This window comes from Halichoeres trimaculatus, unplaced genomic scaffold, assembly GCF_033239565.1.
Source record: "Halichoeres trimaculatus isolate MK-OKI-2021-1 unplaced genomic scaffold, fHalTri1.1 fHalTri1_scaffold_14, whole genome shotgun sequence".
Lineage (NCBI taxonomy): Eukaryota > Metazoa > Chordata > Actinopteri > Labriformes > Labridae > Halichoeres > Halichoeres trimaculatus.
In genome coordinates, this window is record NW_027437192.1 from 14245250 (window position 1) to 14268803 (window position 23554).

Consider the following 23554-nt stretch of genomic DNA (forward strand, 5'->3'; position numbering starts at 1 on the left):
AACAATTTTTAAAACCATAATAAAGTTTCTTTTCAGACATTGATGTTTTTCTCTCAAAAACAATCATTTTTCATATAAAGAAAGGAATTAAACAGTGTATATTCACTTTTTTGTCTTTGTGTGTTTGGCGTTAAATGGGACTTGCATTTCTTTTCACATCTTGTTTACTTTCATTTTGTGTTACATTAGAAAACATAATGAATGCTTACAGCTGTTTTGATTTCAACGTCAACAAAATTGCAAAAAAGTATTTGACAGGGAATTTTTGGGAGAGTGTTGTATTCTTTTTCTTAAATGAAACAATAAAACGCTGACAGTTCTGACAAAAAGTTTGTATTTACTGAGCTAAATTAATTCCTCACCTAGTTAAATGCTTGTATTTACTAATGATGTTCTGTTGGTTTGACAGAGGGTAAAATCATGTTCTGACAGATTATGAACCAATAAATATCTAAATCATAATGTCCACAAATAAAAACATGCTGAAGTTTTACTGTGACTGTGTCAGGTAACCCAACCAATATATCAATATGATATATTCAATATATGAATATCCTTGAAACGAAACAAAAAAAAAAACAAAAAAAAAGCTGCCCGAAGAATAATAAAACCTCCCCTTGAAGGGGATGCTATTAGGAATTCTTCAAGCAGCTAACAGTTTAACATGACTTTGTTTGTTCATGGTGTAACGGAGAGTTCCTGAAAGTGATATCAACATCATTCATCAATGTCACTCTGTCAACAGCACAGCCCGGTTTCATTTACACTCACTGCAGTCATGTAGATCCACGCGAGCACTGTACAGGAAATCAAAACTAAACAAACTGATGCAGCTAAACACCTGTTGACATGTGGAGCCCTGTGTAAATATATACAGTGGAGGTTAATTACACCTAATGCAAAAAATATGGACTCTGAAAATCAATCAGTGAAAGATATCAGTGAAATCTGCCTTAAAAACTGCTTCACAGCCCAAGTGTCCATCTGCAAACAATAATGATAAATAATATTTGGCATTTGTTTTCCGGCCAGAATTCTGCGCAGCGCTGCATTTAATTTTATAATCCCTCCTTTTTTAAACTGACCGTTACTAACGCGGATCAATATGAGGCATTTTCCTGTAAGGAGGAAAACAAAGTTACCTTTTCAGTGTGACCTCACAGCAGAGCGCTGGTTATAATGAAGGAAAATGGGACAAGGATCATTTCAGGAAAAATGTCAGGGGAAAATGTGTGCAAACAGGAAACGAAGAGTACATGCAAATTGAGAGCACGGAGGAGAGCTGGCGCTGCAAAGCCCGATCATTTTGTCTTTGCTTTTGAGTCAGTTTGGTGGCCTGATTTGTGGCGAAAGAAGAGGAGGAGGAAGAGGAGGAGGAGGAGGAAAGGGGTAGTGGATTTGATGATGTCGTGTTGCAGGCCCTCACCTTCAAAGGGCGGCCCCTGAAAGGCCCTACTAATCACAACATGTGATGAGACCGGTAGAACAAAGACAGCCGTGCAGAAAATAACAGCGTGGGAACTCTGGGTGAACTTGAAATACAACAAGAGAGGGCTCACCCCCCTCCTCCTCATCATCCTCCCCTCCTTCTCCCCCAACACCCACCCCTCTCTCTACCCCCAGTTACACACACACACACACACAGTGTGGATGCACACCTGTGTTTATTGTGACAGAGGCTTCAGGTTGCATGTACCTTAACATACGCGAACAATAATCTCACAAACACACACACACAATGAGCTCACTAATAATCAGTTGGATGGATGTGTGAGTGCATCTGTGTGTCTGTCTGAGCTATAAGCGTAGCCTTGTAAAACAACAATAAGATGAAAACAGCCCTAAGTGCTTCCTTTCATTCATATGAAGCAAACAAGGCAGCCTCCTCTCTCTCTGATGACTATTACGCCTTTGGTTGCTTCCCACTGATAAGATCGCCCTGCCCATGTGTGTGTGTGTTTGTGTGTGTGGGTAAGCAATGACTGCTCTGTTTTCAATTGATCTTTATTAACACAATAAATCTAAAACAGTACAAAGTCTCAGCGAACAAATGATGCAGTGTCTAATTCATGACAATTTCATGTGAAAGATTGGCAAATAACACTTAATGTTTCCCTACTAAACACTGGAGCTGCTTGTATCAATTTCCTATCAGTGAATTTAAATTAGAATTGTAGATTATGTCAGCCTTGTATGTTAAACTGGAGGTGATTATTACTAATGATGTGAAATCGAGTTGTTTGCCTTTTCTAAGTCCCTTTTAAATCATGCTTTTAAAGTATGCTCATAAATGACAGGAAACTTTTTTATGAACACAATTAATACAGCATCTTTTTGAAAAATATCTAGTTGTTTTTTTCTAAAGAGGATACTTTTGGAAATTTACAGTCATTTTTTACTCAAGATAGCAGGTCTAGACAGAAGACATCGTGCTAGAGATACTTCCCTCTGACCAAACAGGGTTTGCAAAAACAGACGCAAACAAAGTATTTGACAGGATAGACCAAAGTTTCTTTTTGCTACCTCTGCCACCATTGATTTTGGAATGAAATTTATAAAGTATGTTTAAACACTTTTTAGGCAGGGCTGCATAAGGTGCCTTTACTTTCTGCAGTAGCCATCAAACCAGCAGCCATTGCAATAACATCCATAGCAGGGACTGATTTGGGTACCAATTACCATAATGATTACCCCTATTACTCAGAGATAGAAGGTCTGGAAAGCTTCATCAAATCAACATCCGTATTTAAAATCTGCATAAATACTTCATAAAATTGCAGCAAATTTTAAGAAGAGTTTGACATTTTTGTGAATTGTAAGATTAGAGGGTTAATACATTAGTTGCATGGTAAAGACTTAAGCACATACTCAGCAGGTCTTCGGTTTAGCTCAGCTCAGCTAAAAAAAATAAAAAAAACCTGCTAACCACACCTGGTAACCTGGGACCTCATTGCCAGACTGTTACCTCACTTCTCTTGGGAACAGCTTTCTTGAGTCTACTCTTGTTGATAGCAGCTGCACAGGTCCAGGAGATAGCAAAAAGATCTACCTAACCCAATGAATGTCATCTTCTCACTTCATTTATTAATGGTTCCAGCTTGCATGTTGTAAAATCCCATAAAAGGGCTGATTCTATTTCAGTTAACAGATGTAAGCTGTTTCTGTTTCAAGTCTGTATGCTAGGCTCTAGCTAGCAGCTACCTTCCAAAGCTTAATAGCAAACTTAGTTTAAAAGAGTCCTCTCTGTATTTGGTGCATTAAAACATCCCATAATGTCAAAACATTCTTTCAGAAAGTCACTTAAAGCTAACTGTTGCTTCATTGTCTACCAAGCGGCAACCTCCGGTCTCAGAGTATGAGACAATGAGGAAGTGCTAAAATTTGCTGTTCGTCGAGTGTTCGCTTGAGGCTGGCTCCGGAAGTAGTGGAAGTCACATACACACCAAGCCAAAAAAGCTGTTTCCAAAGCAGAAATTAACCTATTTACAGCCTGGTTAAAAAAACGTCTCCTGTCTGAGTCGCTAATTTTACTACCCACTGTACAGGGGGTGAATTTTTTTCTAACCCGGCCGTTCAGGGGATATTAAGATCACAAGCTCCCCCAGTAAGAGGCACAGCTGAGGGTCACGTGCTGGCCGGCGCCCTATGACTGTAGGCGAGGCCCTTGCCACTACCAATATGGCCGTTATAGCCAATGTGCTTCATTTTCCGTTTCAGAAACAGACGGGTGACGTCGGCGAGATTACGTCCATGTTTTATACAGTCTATGTTGCCTACATGTTATAAAAAAGAGTCTATCATCTCTTGTCCTCTAGTAAGCTAGCTTATAGCTTATAAGCTACTGGTTTAGCTTAGGTATGGAATAGGACATCTTATTTTGTATACTTTTTCAATCATATGATGAAAACAACAAGAAAATCATGTGAAGATGTGAAATTATTAAAACTTCCCAACATGGTAACTGTTCTACTATCCTATTTTACCATGTTCCCACAGTGAGATATTAAAATACGCCACAGTTCAGGCTCTGCAGGAGACTCTCCACTTAAGAGCCCCAGCTCCACATGAAGAAACACGAGCCCTCCATGTATACAAACACACACCGGCAGCTCTGTCAAATTATTTGGGGAGTGTGTGTGACCACTATAGGAGCCACCAGTCTTGTGGTGGTGATGATGTGGAAACTCCACAGGGAAAAAGAGGACGGCTTTGATTGCACTCTGCTCTTTTGTTTGGTACTTTCAGACAGACCTTGAAGTCCCCACAGCGTCTTTACCGTGCACGAGGTCTCTCTGTGGGGTAAGATTAGACTTGGTGGCTTCCTCTGGTTGCGGCGGTGCTCCCTGTCTCTCCTCCCGGGCTGAGTTAGTATTGGATTACAGGTTCACACGCTCGCTCGCAGACCGCCCGTCGCCCCGACCAATTGCTCCATTCATTCCAGCGCCGGAGACGGCCGCCGGCCTCTGATTGGTTATCAGCGCCAGTTAGGGAACTTTCCCACGGCCAGCGCGTGCTGACAGCCGGCCAGCCACTCCTCATCACCACGGGGACACACACGGGGAAGGTGGGAGGGAAAAGGGGGGCAAGTCACGGACCGAAAGTCCATTGGACCGCTGTCAAAGTTTCTCCAAAGATCCTTTATGCATAATAAGATTCGTCACTCCAAAGTCAGCGTTACCAAACACAACGAGCTCCACTATTTAAGAATAAAAGATCTGACCAACACGGTGGTATTAGACTTTTAGAGGCCAATAGCCTACATGACAAAAAATATAACATCACAACGTTTTCACAAAAAAGTAAACCGAGGTTTTTAAATGTTGTAGCCTATTTTTAATACAGATTGCATCAGGAAAAGTTGTAATAAGTGCTGCCAGCTTTATGGCGTTCGCAACTTGGAGTAAGGAAAAAAAACAAGAATTCAATCCTACCTCTAATATTTAAAAATGTACAGATGGTTGATCTTAAAAAGTTCAGCCCCAAAACCCACTTTTGAAGGCCATACTAAAACTTTCTTACAAGTTGAACAAGCATTGCCATTAATAGCCTATATGAAATTCTCACTTTTAGGATACAGTATTTGAAGCAGTAGTTTGAATCAACTTTTCCTCAAAAAGCATATTAAAGCTTCTAACTAAGTGTTGTTTTAAAACACAACACTAATATGAAGATCTCAATAACGTGACATAAAAAATCATATTTTGACAAGATTAGTTTATTAAGTTTTCTTTGTCATATGACAAACTGGGAAATTTACCAAGTGGACCGTTAAACAAACTGTTTGTATGCCACTAGAATATATGCTAATTCAGTAAAATGATCCCAAAGTTAAGGAACAAAATGAGGATGATCCAAGATTTCATAAAATCCACTCACAAGCACTGTTCAGGTATTTAAAACCTTCAGGCCAAAACTGACTGACTCACTTTAACAGCCTCCAGTCGCTCCCACAGAGTGAGAGGTCTTTTCTTTTTGCCTCTCTTTGACTTTGTGAACGCGCATTGATGTATGTTTGGGCCAACTGCACTGTCACTCAGAATTGCTGCCGCTTCGTGATTGGCTGCTTTAACTCGAGGCCCCGCCTGTGCTGGCTGGCTCCACAGTTGAAATGACACCGTGGGAAAGCTGGGTGCTTCAAACAGAGACGCTCCGGGCAAACCTGGGCAGACGCACGTCGGACGCAGACACAACACACACATACACTCTCTCTCTCTCTCTCTGAAGGACTATTGTGGATTCATCAAAATGAAACGGAATCACGACTTCAGCTCCTCGGACAGCGAGCTGGATGAGACCATAGAAGTTGAGAAAGAAAGCGCGGATGAGAATGGGTAAGTTATGTAGTCCTAAAATGAACGCTCCACTAAGTTCGTCATAGCTTCAGTTGCTACTGATGAAACCCACGGAAGAGCGTATTTTAACGAAGTCTCACTGCTCCATCTCCTTGAAGGAATATCAGCTCTCCTCTGGGGTCCATGTCTCCCACTACATCCACTCAGGTGCAGGCGAGGAAACGACGTAGAGGAGTAAGTACATTTATATTTACAAGGGGAAAAACTTTTTTAAGCATGTTTAACAGTTTCCCTAAAATAACCAATTTTTATGTTTTCCTCCAGATAATTGAGAAACGTCGTCGTGACAGGATTAACAACAGCCTCAGCGAGCTCCGCAGGCTGGTTCCCAGCGCCTTCGAGAAACAGGTGAGCAACAGGCACCAGCACACTTTCATCATCACCTTTACACACGCAGTAAAATTTGCTTCTAACTCAGTCTTTCTGTTTCTTCTTAACTCTAAAGGGCTCCGCCAAACTGGAGAAAGCAGAAATTTTGCAGATGACTGTTGACCATCTGAAGATGCTTCACGCTGCTGGAGGGAAAGGTACGTCTGGGATCTATTGAACTTTTTACGAGTTTAAGACTGGGCTGTAGGAAGCAAAAAATGGACACTTGATAACTTTTTTCTCACATATTGCTCAATAATATTCTCATTTTTTAAAAAAGAAAAAAGGATATTCATGTAATCAAAGCAAAATTGTTCTAAAAGTTGAGTTTAGCAGGTTTTGCCATTTCTTAACTAACCCTCTGTCCTCTTGTCCTGCCTTCAGGTTATTTTGACGCCCATGCCCTGGCGATGGACTACCGTGGTCTGGGTTTCAGGGAGTGCCTGGCTGAGACAGCCCGCTACCTGAGCATCATCGAAGGCCTGGACAGCACCGACCCTTTGCGTCTCCGTCTGGTCTCCCACTTAAACAACTACGCCAGCCAGAGGGAGGCTCACTCCAGCCTCAGCCACCTCGCATGGGGATCTGCATTTGGGTCCCCTCCTGCCCACCTCGCCCACCCTCTCCTCCTGCAACACCAACAAGCTGCACCTTTGGCACCCTTACCCCGTAGCACCACCAGCAGCCCACAAACTCCTCTGTCAACCACGTCCACTTCGTCCACCTCTTCCTCTTCTTCTTCATCCTCGTCAGCTGCAGAGACTCACATCCCTGGCAGGCGTAGTGGCAGTGCTACCCCTCACTCAGATCAAGGCCCCATACGGGTTCCCCCCACCACTGCTGCTCCTTCTTCTGTCCCGCACCCTGCTCTGGTCCCCTCATCCTCCAAACTCTCCCCACCTCTTCTCTCCTCTCTCTCGGCGTTCCCCTTCCCCTTCAGTGCCTTTCCTCTCATTTCTCCTGCCTCAGCCATAAGCCCCCCAGCCCCGACGTCCAGCGTGGGGAAACCCTACAGACCCTGGGGGATGGAAATAGGAGCATTCTGACTAAAATAAAAACTCTGACTTAAAGACTCATTTTCCTCCCAGCTGAGCTGGACTTTTGAAGGAAAAAACTTTTTTTCCCAGCTAAGAAAGTACTATTTTTTCTATGATGTTGACATCCCAACTTGCTATAGAATGTTTATTTTCTTGCTAATGTATTATGTTTTGTACAGAAGATTTTAAAAAAGTGAGGAGGGTGACCGCAACTAAAAAGCAACAATGATTTATTGTGAGTGATCTGTGTCCCTGCCCACCCCTTTAGAAGTTTCACCCACTGTCCCAGCCTATCAGGAACAGCTTTTCCAGATGGTCCAGCAGTGCGAGCCTGTCCTGGGCGAAACTGCCCCCCCTCTTTTTTTGTTTTTCTCCCTGATCTGAAACACCTCGTGTTTGTGCCCTGGTTGCATACAGAGAGGGGGGGAGTGAAAGGAGGCCTGAGGTGGTCAAGAGTCACCCCCTTTTTACAGCATTTTATGGGGTGGAATAACTGAAACCAGGTGTTTGTTGGACTTAATACTGGGAACAGAAGTTAGCTACCAGCTTGGTTGAAGAAAACACAACCGTGATTTACACACAGCCTCATATGGTGCATTGTGTTTAAGCGTGCTGCCTTAAGTTATGTTTCTTTTACAGTTAATTTTCCTCTTACATTTGAGGCTTTTCACATATGTTAGTTTTTATTTTTACCAGTTTCTACCAGCTTTCCACATTCCTCTTACAACAGGTGTTTGCATGCTATGAATTAGATTATCTGCAAGTTTTTCCCTCCACTAAGTTTAAAGTAGCAGCTTCACTAATTAAAAAAAATAAATGCTTTTGTTGGTTGGGTTAGTTAAGAAACAGAATTCATTCTATTTTCATTTAGAAAGATTAACGCCTGTTTCCCACCTGAATCTTTGGTGACTTTAGGTACTTCTCACTTTAAGTTTGTATATTTATGGCTGTAAAAAGCACACGCAAACTCAGAAAAAAAAAGATTTCTCAGCTTTTGAAACTGTTGCTGGTGGCGATGACATCTTCCCTGTAATAAAAGAGTTCAGATAAATCACCTGTGGCTTTAACAGTGTTTTTTATGTTTGTGCATTTGCATTTCTGTCTGTTCAAGTGTGATTGAGAGTGGGCATGTGGTTAAAATTTGTGATTGTGCATGTTTACGACCATTATGTATGTGTGTGTGTGGGTGTGTACTCGCAGTACGCGTCAGTGCGTGGTATCAGATGAGGCTGCTTGTTTCTCTCAGCAGCCCTCTGTGTGTGCACAGGAAACCATTAACAAGGAGGGGATATCCTGGACAATAGCAGCCCGGCTGGCCCCATGCACCGCGTGGGAACTAGAGGAGGAGGAGGGAAGAAGGAGGGAGGGATGGTTGGAAGAGGATGAAGACAGAGAGGAGAAGGAAGAAGGAGGGATGGAGCAGAGAGCAGAAAATGGAGAGAGAGAAAAGGGGGAAGAAAGGATGGGACAGGGGGATCAAAGGAGAGAGCAGGAGAGAGGGATGGGAAAGCTGTGAGAAAGGAAGTGTGCACGAACACTTTTGTCCCTTTGCCATCGTTTCAGCTCGCACCAGCTGCACCTTCTGTTCTGGGCTCCTACACGCCGTCCCCTCTCCTGCTGATCCAGAAATTTCTCGCCAGAATTTCCTTTGCTCTTTCATCTTTTTCTCAGAAAAGTAAACTCCCTCCTTCCCTTTTGTTGTCTTTTGTCATTTACTTCAGCCCTTTTTCTTCCATTACTGAGGATGATGCAGGGCCAGGTTAGTGATGTAAGCTTCAGTGCAGCCAAAACCACGAGGTCAGATTTTCAGCTGAGATCACTTGTCTTTTGTCTCCCTCAGCTGGTCATGAATGGTACTTTCATGCTGAGGCACACACCAGGATGACCTTTAATGGTTCAAGAAGGGCTGACATGACACAAACAGTCCTCTGGTGAGTAAAAAGCCCTGGATCAATAATTCAACAAATATTCAAATTCAGCACGTTCTCAGAATTTCCCCCTTTTCTTGCCTTCCACTATTTGTTCAGCAGTCTACGTTCACACTTACAACAGCTTGTGTTTGACCCTCTGTAAACATTCATGAACTGAGGAAATCTGTCTTTGAAGGGAAAGGTCGCCTCAGTCTTGCCTAAAGAGTTGGAACTACTCAACAGTTTGAGGTCACACATTTTGTTGCATGATGTGCCAAATTTTTTCAATTGGTGACACGTCTGTAATGCAGGCAGGTCTTTGTAGCACCCAGACTCTTCTACTATTCAGTCATGCATTTTTAATACCTGCAGGATGTGGTTTGGCGTCTTGCTGAAATATGCATGGTCTTTCCTGGAAAAGGCATTGTGTGGATGGCAGAATATGTGGCTCTAAAACCTAAAGATATTGTTCAGCACTGATGGGGCCTTCAATGCTGGCTTTTGAACCTTGCGCTAGTAACAAGCTGGGTTATCCAGAGTTATGAAGAGCTGGCTAAGCTCAGGCCTGAAGATGATAAACCTGCATTTATGAATGCAGGGACAAACTGTGTTCATAGACAATGGTTCTTGGAAGTGATTTAGGGCCCACGCAGTGCCTTTCATTACAGAGTCATGTCACTACAGATCAGTTTTCAAGCCTTATCCCACTTGAATGGAGATTTGCAAGAGTCTCTGGTTCTGTTAATGAACAATTAGCCATGGCTGATTAATTCCCCATTTTTTTCAGTGTTACACTGAGATATATTATATTAAAGACGTGCTCACACATTCTCATACAGAGTGGTGAACCTCTTCTCATTTTTTTTTTCAGAGGGACTTGCCTCTCTGAAATACACATTTTGTTAGATCCAGTTATGTTACTAACCAGTTTCAAATGAGCCAAACTAAAGATGGTATGAGGAGGATCAGTTTTCGTTACCACCTTGTGGCCTGGAGTCTCTGTAACTGTAGTAAATTACTTTTAGTGAGGTGTGTGTTTGTTTTGGAATTAAATGGAGATTGAATTGAAACAAATTTTCTTTGTTCAAGACAAGTGTTTACATGATACAACGCTCTGAGGTAAGGTATTCATCAGTTTAGTTACGCAGCGGTACGATTTGAAATGTGACGTTAAACAAACGTAGCAGCTGGCTATATGTTAGCGATACCAGCAGCCTGGTGCTCTGACGTAACTATAGGCTAACTTGACAATAAGTAAACACACAGTTTGTAAGTAGTTTAGCGGCCATTTATATTTAGTGTAGCTGGCAGTCTGGTCCTCTAGGACAAGTCTGTAATGTGTAATGTTTGTAAATCCTGGTTAACTGTGTCCTGCCAGTCATCTATCAAGCAGAGCTAACGTAACCTCACTCTTCATTTTATTGATAGACTCTCAAGTTTGAACAGACCACAGCAGAATAACTGCTGACTGTGGGCTGGAATGGACATTATCACAAACAGCTTAGCTCCTGTGTTATATATAGTGTTATACAGCCCAAGCTAAAGGCTAGTTAGCTAAACTTCATCAGCTGGTGTGGTGTTGTCATAGAGACCTAGACGTGCCGCAAATCAATCCGGTCCTAGACAACCCGTCCTAGAAGCTATGAAGTAGCAATTTAAAATAACCTGTAACCAGCAATATTGGCTTTGATAATCTCATTTTAAAGTGTGGATTACGGTCAGGCATAAATCTGGGAGACTTTTTCAAAATCACTTTCAAACTCCTCACAGCCCCTTTAAGGAAGAGATGTTCCCCCACATAACATGAAACAGCACGAAGGTGTTGCTGGCATTAGGCATAAATAGGCAATATTATTCTTTCTTTTTTTTGCCCAATCTTTGTAACAGTTTTTATTGTTATTGTTGTCACAACTATCAATGCTATCACCAATTTGTTCATAACCAGTTTGTCTATCTGTGTCACTGTCTTGTCTAGTTGCACAAAAAATGACTGTAAAAGTCCTAAAAAACGACTTACAAGATAGATAGATAGATAGATAGATAGATAGATAGATAGATAGATAGATAGATAGATAGATAGATAGATAGATAGCTATCAATGCCCCATTGTAAACTAGAGAAGCACTCAGTGAGCGCAGACTGTCTGGTACAATTTGGTGTTAGTTGCAGGTTTGTACAATAATTTGTTGCCTGACAGTGTTAAAAATTATGATGACCCAGTACATATTTCATATTCTGGATCTTAGTATCGAGAATATTTCCAGGATCTGGATCATACTTTTACATCAGAATTTATCGAGACCTTGTCTTGTATTGCTTTGCAAAGCAATCTGACAATTTATCGTGGAGTTAAATACAAATATGGTGAAAAGGGCCCTATCTCACAATGATAAAGAATCCTTTAAAAGAATCCTGGATCCAGACGGTGCTCTGGATCACCTCCAAAATTTAACCACTTCTTCCTTTCCCATTTTGAACATTTCCTGGAAATTTAATCAAGATCTGTTAGTTTTTTAGTTATGTTGTTTACAGACAAACAAACAAACTCTCCCAAAAACATAACCTCTTTGGTAGGGGTAATAAGAAAGAACTTGCACTCAGAGCCAGATTCATTCACTGAACCCCAAATCTTTATTAACCACTGCTTGCTCACAAAGATATATGTAGAGAGGGGGAAACACACAGATGGACAGAAGAGAGAGAGAGAGAGAGAGAGAGAGAGAGAGAGAGAGAGAAAGAGAGAGGCTTGTATGAAAGTCACTGTCTGTGATGAACTTGTGACAGCTGTTACACACTGTAATGATTTACACTTCACCGAGTCAGTACAACATGGCACAAACATACCCTTTCTGAAATACAGACACACACACACACACACTCACACACTATGGGCCTACTGTGCATGTGTGTCACCAACAGGGTTCAACCTCAGGCTCCATCATCCCTGGTTACAACCTTTACAGATACTTAAATGCACTCATATATTCCTTTACAGATGGTAATACTTTGTCATGGATCATTGTTGCAGCGACACCTGTTATGGCTTCAATATCTTTCTTGTGCTGACCTTGCAGCTGCGTTTACAGTGGAGTGAAATGTAATGAATCCAGTAGGCGATGATGATGTCGAGCACTACTCTGGCCTCTTTGAAACAGAGCAAGGCGGATTTATTTGAGTCACAGTAGCAAGTCTGATTTGAGTGAAGTTTCAAAGCATTATAGTTCATAAATCCCATTTGTGATTTTATTACAGTAATATGTGGTTTCATTGTGATCTGAAGCTTGTTTTGGAGTAATACAAGAGGCCCCGCCATCGGTCAGAGATGTTCTGTGAGCTTTTTCCGGTGCCAGATGGACAGAATTTAGCACGCTCCAAACTGAGCTCTGTGCTATGATTGGCTAAATGCCTGCCCATGTGGAGAGCGTGTCAGTGAGTGCTTGTACAGTATGCATGTGGAGAGATGAAGAGGTTGAAGACAGAGGGGAGATGGAGGAAGAATGGGCTCATTAAATGCTATAGTGTTCTCCTCATCTACCTCAGAGGATTGGATGTGCAGCGTTGGCCTGCAGTCCTCACAGGAAGCAAACTGTCCCCTTTCCTTCTGCCAGTTTTCTTGCACAGGTCCCTGGCTAATTGGAACATTGGCAATAAAAAGAGGATGGAAAATCACTCCAACCAAACACAGATTCAGTTTTTGTTTCCAGATCTTCAGGTTCAAATGAGAGAGTGCCCACTTGAAGGGATTTTACGGAACTGAGCCAAGATGCAGGCCTTGTGAGGGCGCAGCCAATCGCTGCAAACATCAGCTAGCTGGCAAACTCACAATAAACACCTACGCCTGAAATGATCATCAGTCTGAAATGAACAAACCAATAAAAAACATGAAAATGAACAACTCATTACATCCATATATATGCAAGGAGAGGAAACTCATATAGAAAAAATGGCACACTGCAATCAATACTTTTGCTGCTTGTATCGTACTGTATATAACAAAAAAAGAAGTATTTACAAAACCAATACCCACTGTCGCTTCTTGTCAATTTGATTTTTTTTTCTTTTCTTGTCGTTTGAAACAGAGCAAAACATTCTTTTTGGAAGAGTGGGTGGGAGACATTAATTTTTCTTTTCTTTTTAAAACCATTTTTGCTTTTTTTTTCTTAGCCCCAACCCCATTTGAACCTCCCACTGTCTCGGGATGGCGTCTCAGGCGGTGGTGGTTTCATAGTAGTATGGGGAAGTATGGCAAAGGGGGGGTGGGTATGTTGGACAAGGTGGGGAGAGGGGTGTCCCTCAGGGTCAGAGGTGGTGGTGGATAGGTGGGTGGGGTTTGGAGGTGGGATGTGGGACCTGTTGGGGCTTCTCACGCTGTCACTTCTTCTCTCAACTCCTTGTTCTTGCGCACTTCCTGAGCGTGCCTCTCCTGCAGAGAAACAAACAGATTTATGATGTAATTATTTTTTTACTGTGCTGCCAGCATTTTGCTGACATTTGTTTCTTGCTGCCTTTAACATTTCTCTTATTTGACCTTTGCTGTGACAGCTTACTTAATTTTTCTTTTCTGCCTCTAGCTTTCTTCTCTCCCACTCACATTATTCTTTACCTCCCACCTTCAGAGCACAAGATTGTATCTCGGTCAGCCTTCTCCACGCTTTCTTTTTACAGAGGTCCAGCCATTGTCACTCTTTTAGAAATCACATTTCCTTTCTGCCTCTCTAAAGTCTTTTTAAAAGTAAAGTGTTAGTAGGCATTTACAGATTATTAGCCAGACCAGGTTCCTTTACGCAAGCTAGCTCGTGATCACTTGTTTTGTGTAACAGTTCATGGTTATCATTATTGTTCTGATAAGTCTAACTTCAAACATACAGTCATGAATCTTTTCTGCTGTGGACTTACTGAAATTTTGATGGTTTACTAGTACGTACTTGTATTGATTATGTGCTTTTTGATAGCAAAGCTCTACAGAGCTCTGTAGTAGTTTAATTTTTTTACTTTTTACACTGGGGGTCATGTTGTCCTTATTTTGGGCAGTCAATGAGTGGACATCTTCTAAAAATGTCCTTTAGCAACCTGATGGCACTAAGTCTAAGCCTTTTTTTGCACCTCCCAAGCTAGCTGAAATGGAAAGCTGCATTGTTTAGTAACACTGGCTAACTGCCTTAAGTAATGTTATCTGGCTAACAAGCCCAACTGAAAAAGCTAATGTTAGCCTACTAATATCTCAAGAAGGCTAAATGCAGTTGCTAAAAGAGTAAGGCTGATGATCTGACAAATGATAGGTATCTGGTAATAGGTTCGGTGAAGTGTAACGATAACGAGATGATAGGATAGACTTTAAAGAACTTTTTTCTTTTTTTTTTTAATTTATTAAATCTTTTATCCTTTTTTATCATTATTATCATATCACCTTAAAACCACCCCTTGATTATGAGCTCACCAAGAACTGTCCAAGTTATTTCAGGTCTTTAAACTACCACTGAAGAAATGTCATAAATCAATAGTTTTACCTATATTTACAAACTTACATTTTAAAAATGTTACAAAATAAATGGTCAATTTATATGTATTGCACAGACAATGAAACGATGTCTGGATTATTACAAAGATGATATTGAAAAACTAATTATTTTGACTTAGGTTTTTAACTTCCACATGTCTAAATTCCCAGCTCCTCACCCTTTCCTGCAGCCGCTCCATCAAGGCCGCTATGTAAGCCTGCCGGTTCTCCTCATTCTGCTCCATCTTCATCTGGAGCTTCTCCTCAGCCATACGGCTGAAGTTGCTGTTCTCCTCCATGGCCTTCAGCAGCACGTCGCGCTCATGCTCCCGCTTCTCAGCCAGGGTGCGGAGCACCTGTGCCTCCTGGGACTGCAGGAAATAAAACAAAAGGGGGGAGAGAATGAATCAGGAAGCAAGGGTCGATGGAGAGACACTGATTTACGGAAACCCAATCATTGATTTTTCTTTAAAATTAAGCATGAGTCAGAGCAGCTAGAATTAATCAGACCAACACAATAATGATAAGCACTGACATGTCAGCGTGTTAAAGAATTTCATTTCCTGCTGCCTTTAAACTGGTTTTCCATGTTCTAAAATTTATAAAGTACTAACAGTATTGGACAAGAAGAATCAGTCAAACCTTAACATTGATTCTGTGATTGATTGGTGGGTGGGTTGCTGGATTTGTCAGCTGCCTTATACTGACTTTACAGACACCCAAATCAATGAGCTGCAGGAATTAGCCAGTGTCAGAGTGGATTTTTCAAACACCAATTTGCTGAGACTACAACACCAACACTCAAATTACAGGGATGTAAAGAGAAGAAGTTAATATCGCTGTTATTGTGCTAAATTCCTTTCCTTTCATTGGACGTTCAGTTTAACGAAACTTCAAGATATTGTTGACTCTTGTCTTTAATCTAAGCAAAGTGAAACATGGCAGCTGGGCGCAATGACATTGATTGGAAGCATCCTTACTCTCCTTCGGTCCTCAGCTGCCTCCAGTTTCTTCTGGATGTCCTCCAGGGAAAGATCCCTCTTTGGGGGGCTGGTGATGCTGTATGCGACATCGGACACGGGCGAGGACGGCTTCAGGATCACCTCAAAAGCCTGGCCCGAGGCCCGCTTGTTAATGGGCTTGATGTCCAGGTCTGCATGTGACGGACAGTAAGACAGAAAGAAAGAAAGACAGAGCAATTCTTTGTGATCTCTGTTTGTCTTATGTTTAAGCATGTCTGATAAAGCAGAAAATAAATGGTTGCGTGTTTACCTTCAAAGTCACCCATGATGTTCTTGCGGCTCTCAGGGTACAGACAAGAGCAGATGAGTGAGAGAACTGAAATCTCCTTCATCTTCTCTTTGTAAGCTGCAAAGACAAAAATAAAAACTGTTGTTACAACCACGGCTTTATAAACCAAGCTGATGCTGAAACATGCATGCACACAGACAACATATTATTAACCCACTAACACACAAAAACATGCAACATCTTTAACCTACTTCTACCTCCACAAGAGGCCCTCCATGCTGATATTCTGGCAAAAAAATTATTCATCAGATCCCCCAAAAACACAGGCATCAAAGGAAGTGTTGTTCTCTGGGATTTTGAGGCGTTTTGCTGCCTTTGTTTTTGCAGAGAGGAACAGAATGGATATGTCCTTGCTTGGCCTAATTTCCCCAACAGCCAAGATGCTGCCATCCCTGCAGGATTCTCCACACATCATTAGCTATGCATTTCATTTTGGTCTATTATTTATTAACGTCGCCAGACCAACGCCCTGCTACTGCCTCTCAGCAGCTTTGTGGCTAACACCAAAGAACAGCACAGATTTGTTAAGCAAAGAAGGATTTATCATAGATTTCAGGATAATCTTTGGACCGCTTACTATTTTTGTTGTTTCTGGCTCATATGAAAAAGCTAGTAGCCAAGGTTTAGCTTATCAGCATAACACAGTAATATTACCCTCCATCCCTTGGAGCATTTATGGTGCAAAAAGTTAATAACACTGACTCGAAGCCAGCTTTAAATCATACTTGCTGTATTTGGCAACCAGTAATACAACTACAAGAGAGGGGACAAAGTGCTGCGAAGGGCAGACAGTGAAAAAACTGCACAGAAAAGAACAACCAACCTTGTCTAACCTTGTTTTTTTAAATATATTCTTGTGTTTTTTGGCACCTGCTACTTTGTAATACGAGCCCAGAGTTCAGCAGCAATCCCAGCAGGGAGAACGGCAAAAATATCCGCAACTCACTGCAGGTAGCAAAATACCCTGCTTGTGGACTGAGTGCTCTCTTCTAGAAAGGTGCACAGCGTCAGAGTGAAGATTTGCATGGCGACTGTCACATCACAGCACGATCCATCACCCAGATCACATGCCTGTGGGGCTGAAATGTGCCATGTTGATTCATGGTTTGCAGCAGGCTATAGTAGCAAAGCCAGGAATGAGATTTAGTGTGGAGGAGCTTCTCTATGGTGGGGTTCAGAGTACAGTGTGATTAATCCGAATCCTCCCCCGTACTCATTTTCCCTTCACTCGTCTTTTCTCTCCCTCTGTGTCTCGCTTTCTGCCCTGCAGACTGGCAGACGCCACGGTAATGTGATCAACTCTCAGATGAAGCTCTCTCTACTCTCTGACGGCCTTGTTAACCCCCATCCCTGAGGAGGAAGTGGGCGAGGGGTGTGAAGCGAGAGAATCAAACCAGGGGGAGAAAAAAGGGAAGGGCTGAATGGAGATGAAAAGTTATCGTAAAAAAAGCAAAAAATGGTGAGTTCCTTCTCAGAGTAGTCGTTGAAAAAGAAGGCGGCACCTTTCTATTATTCACAGACAGAAAGGATTAAAAACAAGCTAAAGAGGGCAGCTCCCAGTGGGACTCACCGCCACCATAACTGCCCCCAGGAACCGCCTAATGGAAGCAGCCGCCCCAGGTGGATGCTGCTTTAATTTGTAATTAGTGGACCGCACCATCTCCCCTGATGAGTAGGGGGAGGCTGAGTGTTTGGAGGGTTGTCACAGGCTCATTAAGCGCTGTGTACATGTCAAGACCCCAGCAGCCATTTTCTCCCACTCACAGTCCCACTTGACAGCTGAAGACTTGAACGGTTAACAATACGGTGGAGCAGCTAATTTGGTTCGAGCACTTATGGAGTAGATCAGGAGAGATGTGTTTAGTAGCTGCTGGGTTCTCAGTTGGGCCTTTTTCTGTATTTGACGGGGGCTTAAACCAAACATTAAGAGATATAAATCAATCTCAGGCTGCAACTGGTGATCATGGGCTTTTTGAAAAGTGAAAGTGTTGAAGCATTCTCATTGTCTTGTTGTATTTTTGACTTATTTTGTTATTATCTGTAAATTGTTGGGTTGTTAGAACTTTAAAACACATCTTTAATCTCAACAAACTAACCTTAATTATTTATAAAAAAAAAGCAGAAGAGAACTGTCCTCTGTGTTCTTTTATATTTTTAAGATTAAGCTGGGTTTTACAACATCTATTTTTTTTCCCGGAGTAAGTTCCTCACTATCTTTGAAGATAAGCACTTCTTGTAAATTGAAACCGCTCTCTAACTCCCAGCCATGGAGATTTTCTTTTATATCCCTAATCAAAAATATATGAGATTCTCTACCGTGCAAAAATATGAAATTACAGCTGCATTTCTCCTGAGAGCACCAATCCTCTCCATTGCTAACCGCTGTAGTTAGAGAAGCTCATTCCCAGAGGATCAGATCGCCTGCATAAAAAAAAGACGAATGGTTCTGATTGAATTTCCGCAGCAGGGAGCGTCCAACAGCGGCATCAGTTCAAAGACTCAAGCAGAGGTTTAGACACTTCTTTCAACCTGAGACGAGACAGAATAAGCAAAGAAAACACCACTTTAATGCTTCCTCTCTACTTCACTCTGCAGGCTGGTCCAACCAGTCAGCTCTGACCACAGACGCACAGCAAGCAAACTGCACTTCCTTCCTTTTTCAATCCATCAACCAGAAAACACGGATCATCAATAACTTCTGTGCCTCCTCTCCTGCATCCCCCGTAGACATCCCTCTCTTCCTGCACCTCCTGCATCCACAAACCTACGTCTCATCTGTAGCTGATGCTTTCTACCCTCTCAAACCCATTTCCTGCTTTTTTCTTCATTTTTCTCCCACACTCCCTCCATCTCCAGGGACCTCAAATTCTGCAGTAGCACACACCACCACCACACCTCAGTTTCCTTCACTCCCTCCTCCATCTTCTTTCCTCCCTTTCTTCTCCTCTTAAAGGCCCACACTTTGCTGCAAGACTCTAAACAGAGAGCTGGGGCATCGTAACATATGAGAGATACTGTTTACAAGGCAATGAGCAAGCTGCCCAGTGTATCACAGTGTTTCCTGCCCCTTTGGGTGCCATAGCAGCGCAGCACTATTGCATTGGCATCTGTGTTTGGCAGATACTGGCACTTTACAGTACACCCACCCGGCAACAGCAGAATTGGCTATTAAAGGAAACGTTATGACACCCTGATGATCAGGGGCAGGTCCAATCACTGAATGTAGAAGAGATGAGCTGGTGGCTTGACTGTGAACCGCACCCTGAGTGTGTCTGAGGAGATCCATGCATAGGTCTGTAAATACAGAGCATTTTTAAACATTAGGTCCACCTTTTAGTGAACGAAGTGAATGATTAATGTGAAAATACCCTTTAAAGTTTCATGTGGTGTCTCAAATGTCTGTTTTACACAAGCCAATCTTTAAATAAAGGTTGAATTTTGTGTAAAGAAATGAAAAAAATGTCAAATTCTTACCTTTTAACAGGCTGCAGTAAGACTTTTTGTTGCATTTCTGCCTTTTTAAATGGCAACAGTATTAATAAGAATCTATTTGAAGACAGTGTTTGCTCATACTAAGCTTTTATCTTTGTGCATCACAAAATGTGGTGGAAGAAAAATGGGTTTCTGCCAAAGTTTTGGGAGGAGGAGTGGGAAGTGTTCAGAATCTGCCGGTTGTAGCACCTGAGGAAGCCAAACGAGAAAGCAAAAAAAAAAAAAAAATGCCTGAGCTGACGTTACTTCCCAAAACTGATGAACAGATCACAAGCAGATGGCGCAGCATCACCAGCTTCACGGGTTGATGTCACCTCTTCCTTTAAGAGCGGCGGTCATCTGAACCAGGAATGGGAGTGTGCTGCATTGATCGATGCGACTGAGTGATAAATCAGGATGAGTAATGAGGCCAGGAGAGCGGTGATCTTTATGCACATGATGCACACTGTTGCTGGAGCGGTGATGCATATGATAAGTTGAGGAATATGCATTCATTTGTCATTCTTGAAGCTAGTTGTGTGATAATTTCCTGCACAGCTTCTGTTTCCGTACACAAAGGAATTGATTTTAGAGAAGGAGCTGAGTGACCACACCTTGTTGGATGTGACACGAGTGCATGATAAGGAGCAGGGCAGCATACACTGGAAGACTTCAAGAGAATGTATGCAAGAGTTATTACACCAACATACAGCAGTAAATATTTATGATCCATAAAGCTTGAGAATTAAACTCCACGTGCGACTCTAAAATATGAAGAGTCGACATGAACTCAGTGAACCTGCAGCGCGCTGACTGACTGCTCTCTCCCGAGTGTCTGCTCCCTGCCCGTCCCATTCTGTCTGTCCACAGCTCACATCAAGGAGGAGAGGAGAGGAGGAGGAGGAGGCGAATAAATATAACAGTCAGGGTTTAGTAGCAGTGTGTCCCTCAGCGCAGACACCAGGCACCTTACTGCTGTCTGTCTGCATGGCCCTCCATCCATCAACTGTGTAGTCAAGCTGAAAACAAACACTATCTCCCAGACTGGACGCACACGCATTAGACTTAACGGCATGTGTACACACACCTCAAAGCCTGCAGCCTTTCTGTCATGTTACATATGGTCAGTGGACATGTATTGATTAAGTCTGCAGGTCAAAAAGGCCCACATGGGGCTCAGCTGATAAATCCAAACCATCAAATCCTCTCAAATACAGAACATCAAGCACAGGTTGACACATATACATGACATGCAGTCTATCATAACACATCCTTTTCACGTCTTCTCATATACCAACCGCTTCTGGCAGATCTTGCTATTTTTGAATCATTTTATGAGAATTTAAAGACTTATACAGTCTGTAACCTTTCTAATAGGATTAGCTCTGGTATTTAATTTCTAAAGAAGGTCATAAATTCTTCACTCCACTGCATAGGATTTCTGCAAAAGGATGCATTTTCTTTCCCTCCCTCCTTCCCTCTCCCATTCATGCGTTCAGCGGTCACACCACAAAATTTAGTGGAGCAGGCTTTACAGCACAGCAACACACAGGATGGTCCAGTTTTCATAAGGAGATTAGTCATGGTGAAATTTTTCACACCCTACAGAGAGAGAGAGAGAGAAGAAGAGAGAGAAGGAGAGAAAGAGAGAGGGAGGCTGGCTCGCTTTGAAGGGACCGGAGATGTTGGGTGGGGTCGCTGGCGCTGCATTATGCTGCACGGCTCTGAGTCAGGCATTAAGGGGGCAGGTGCGGCATGCAGACATCGACTACATGCTGCCGTGTTTGGCGAAGAAAGTCACATTTTTTCGCATTATAACATGGATCTTGCTCTAACATGAATAAAAAATATGCGTCACTAATATGGCCAACTGGATATCAAAGTGGCTGTTTTTTACCGGTACCAATGTGAATCAAAGATCAGTCAATGACACACAATGGATGTTATATATAACCCGAATAAAAAATTTAAATTTTGGACGTTTCAGCTACTCGACTTCATCTCACAGAAGTGACTTGCAAGGGAGTTTGGCCGCTCCCTCTCACCACCTCTCAGCATCCTTTTGTGCCATGGGTGTCGCCACAGCCCCTCAGCATCCCCAAAAGCCATGAAACCACGGATGAATTCCTGCAAACATGATTCAAAGTGTAAAACTCACCGATAGCGGTCTTGGCCATGTCTGTACGGTGGTGCTGGAGCAGGTGAGACCGGAGCAGAGTGCGTCAGTAGCTGGGTGCTGTATCTCGGGGTGAAGGGACTACTGGTAAGGCACTGAGTCAGCAGAGACGGGGGCTGCCGGTGCGCTTGGTGGTCTGTTATGAGCAGCGTCGAGTCAGCGGCACTTAACTGGAGCGAAGCCGGAAATGAGCCAATAAAACCTTCAAAATAAAAGTCATGACCGTATAACTCCTCACATAGAGGGTTTGACTGAATACACATTAAATAACCAGCTTTAAAAAAAAAATCAGTTAAAGGCTCTTTTCAATAACTCATATGACATCTTAAAGCATAAATAATGGTTCAAGCTTCCAAAAGTGTCATTTGATGTGTGACATGAAATATCAAAAACTGGCTGTGGACCTGTGAATACCTCACCTCATAATGTGAGAATATAATCAATTGTAACACAAAGTATTCAAAGGATTTTCACCAGAAATATTGATGGTAAGTTAGAGTAATATTGATGATAAGCTGGTTGCCTTATTGTCTAATATGGGAGCTTGAGGATGTAAGATTATCAGGGGAAACAAACTCTGGATTTCAAGTTTATATCACATGTTTAGTCAAAAGTACAATTGAATAGAGTCATCGAGGCTTAGCCAAAAAGGTAAACTTTCTTGGAGCAATTTTGATCTATACAAACTATTGCTCTGTCATTTTTGAACTTATTTTTGAAAAAAATCCCAATGACTACTAAAAGTTAACATTTTAATTTTGTTTTAGTACACAGTCTATTTTGCTGTCCATTTTACTTGCAACCCTCGGCTTCTTTGTGAAATTGCTGCCAATGTTATATTGCCCCACTACCACACCCACAAAGATTCAGGCGCACCACAATTATTTTGAAATACAAGACAGGATGTCTCTGCATGCAATCTGATTGGCTTGACTTTGGTTCAGCAAAGAGCGTTGATATGCCTCCTTCAGCATATTGGCTACCTCACTCTCTTGACGCGCCTTTCAACCAGAGGCCTGACGAATCCAGTGTCCCCTCATAAGGGAGAGTTCAGGCCCTCAGCAGTGTGGGTGTTTCCCCCTTTGTTTCTGTGCTGATTAGCACTCTCTGTCCATGGTGCTGAAACAAGGAGTATAATTTTGAAAATTACTGAAAGAAGTTTAAGATACCTTTTCCGCTTAACACTGTCCCAGAATTTAGGATTGGAGTACTTTTTAAAAAGTAGATTTAAAAAACAAACAAATAAACCCTTTTGTCTATGGAGGCAAATTAGAGGAAAGAAGATGCCGTGTGTGAGGGGCTGCCTAGACTACATCGAGTTCCATATCCTCCTTCAACAAAGTATGAAGTATCATATAGCCTATATTAAATCATTCCAGATGATGACTCTTTGTAGCTGCATTTTACACTGATGATCAAATAACAGCCTCCACAGTGTATGGATGAGTAGGTAAATAACAAACACTAGATGGCAGCAGATTTAAAGTTATACTGGATGGAAGGCGAGTGGAAACTATTGTGCATCATATATTTCACCAAATGAGCTCATTATTTGACCATTTGATCAAGCTCTATTGCTGTGCACTAAAATGTAGGCTAATACAGACATCGTGTTGCAGCCCATTGTGACTAATTCACTGACCAATGGAATCACATATTACTTCCAGCTCTTAACACCAAGTAACACAAAGATCAAACCAACCCACCATGTTTCTTATCACACAGCATGTGGGTGGTGAGCCAAGATAAAGCAAAACTGTTGCTATTGTTTATTTGAGACGAAACGCAAATTTAAAGACTATGACCCCATGAACGGTCACTGATTAACCAGAACCAGTATTAGTTGTAATTTAAAGCAAGACTGGGTGTACAACACTAAGTAGAACTGAATGGGCTAAAGAGAATGTTGATCAAATCTGAATATGAGTATG

The 23554-nt window shown here is 42.1% G+C and overlaps 2 protein-coding genes across 2 annotated transcripts; one reads left to right on the forward strand and one right to left on the reverse strand.

The window, feature by feature from the left end:
• The first annotated feature begins 5621 nt into the window (after window positions 1-5621).
• hey1 (hes-related family bHLH transcription factor with YRPW motif 1) lies at window positions 5622-8300 on the forward strand. The gene is made up of 5 exons (XM_074686841.1): window positions 5622-5831; window positions 5951-6026; window positions 6117-6200; window positions 6298-6379; window positions 6606-8300. Exons 1-5 carry the CDS (start codon window positions 5746-5748, stop codon window positions 7265-7267), a joined length of 990 nt encoding a protein of 329 aa, XP_074542942.1. The 5' UTR covers window positions 5622-5745; the 3' UTR covers window positions 7268-8300.
• Window positions 8301-13288: 4988 nt separating this feature from the next.
• On the reverse strand, window positions 13289-21767 carry stmn2b (stathmin 2b). Its single transcript, XM_074687714.1, has 5 exons — window positions 21606-21767; window positions 15938-16033; window positions 15646-15818; window positions 14845-15036; window positions 13289-13591 (listed from the first exon to the last, which is right to left on the reverse strand). The coding sequence occupies exons 1-5, from the start codon at window positions 21622-21624 to the stop codon at window positions 13532-13534; spliced, it is 540 nt and encodes a 179-aa protein (XP_074543815.1). The 5' UTR covers window positions 21625-21767; the 3' UTR covers window positions 13289-13531.
• Between the last annotated feature and the right edge of the window lie 1787 nt (window positions 21768-23554).

Bases quoted from the DNA above. Each gene is read 5' to 3' on its own strand.
- hey1 (XM_074686841.1), top strand. From the start codon at position 5,746: ATGAAACGGAATCACGACTTCAGCTCCTCGGACAGCGAGCTGGATGAG. The intron at 6,201-6,297 runs GTGAGCAACAGG...TTAACTCTAAAG, and splicing joins CCAGCGCCTTCGAGAAACAG to GGCTCCGCCAAACTGGAGAA. The intron at 6,380-6,605 runs GTACGTCTGGGA...TCCTGCCTTCAG, and splicing joins TCACGCTGCTGGAGGGAAAG to GTTATTTTGACGCCCATGCC.
- stmn2b (XM_074687714.1), bottom strand. The intron at 15,037-15,645 runs GTAAGGATGCTT...TATTTCCTGCAG, and splicing joins CAGCTGAGGACCGAAGGAGA to TCCCAGGAGGCACAGGTGCT. The intron at 13,592-14,844 runs GTGAGGAGCTGG...GTTTCTCTGCAG, and splicing joins TGGAGCGGCTGCAGGAAAGG to GAGAGGCACGCTCAGGAAGT.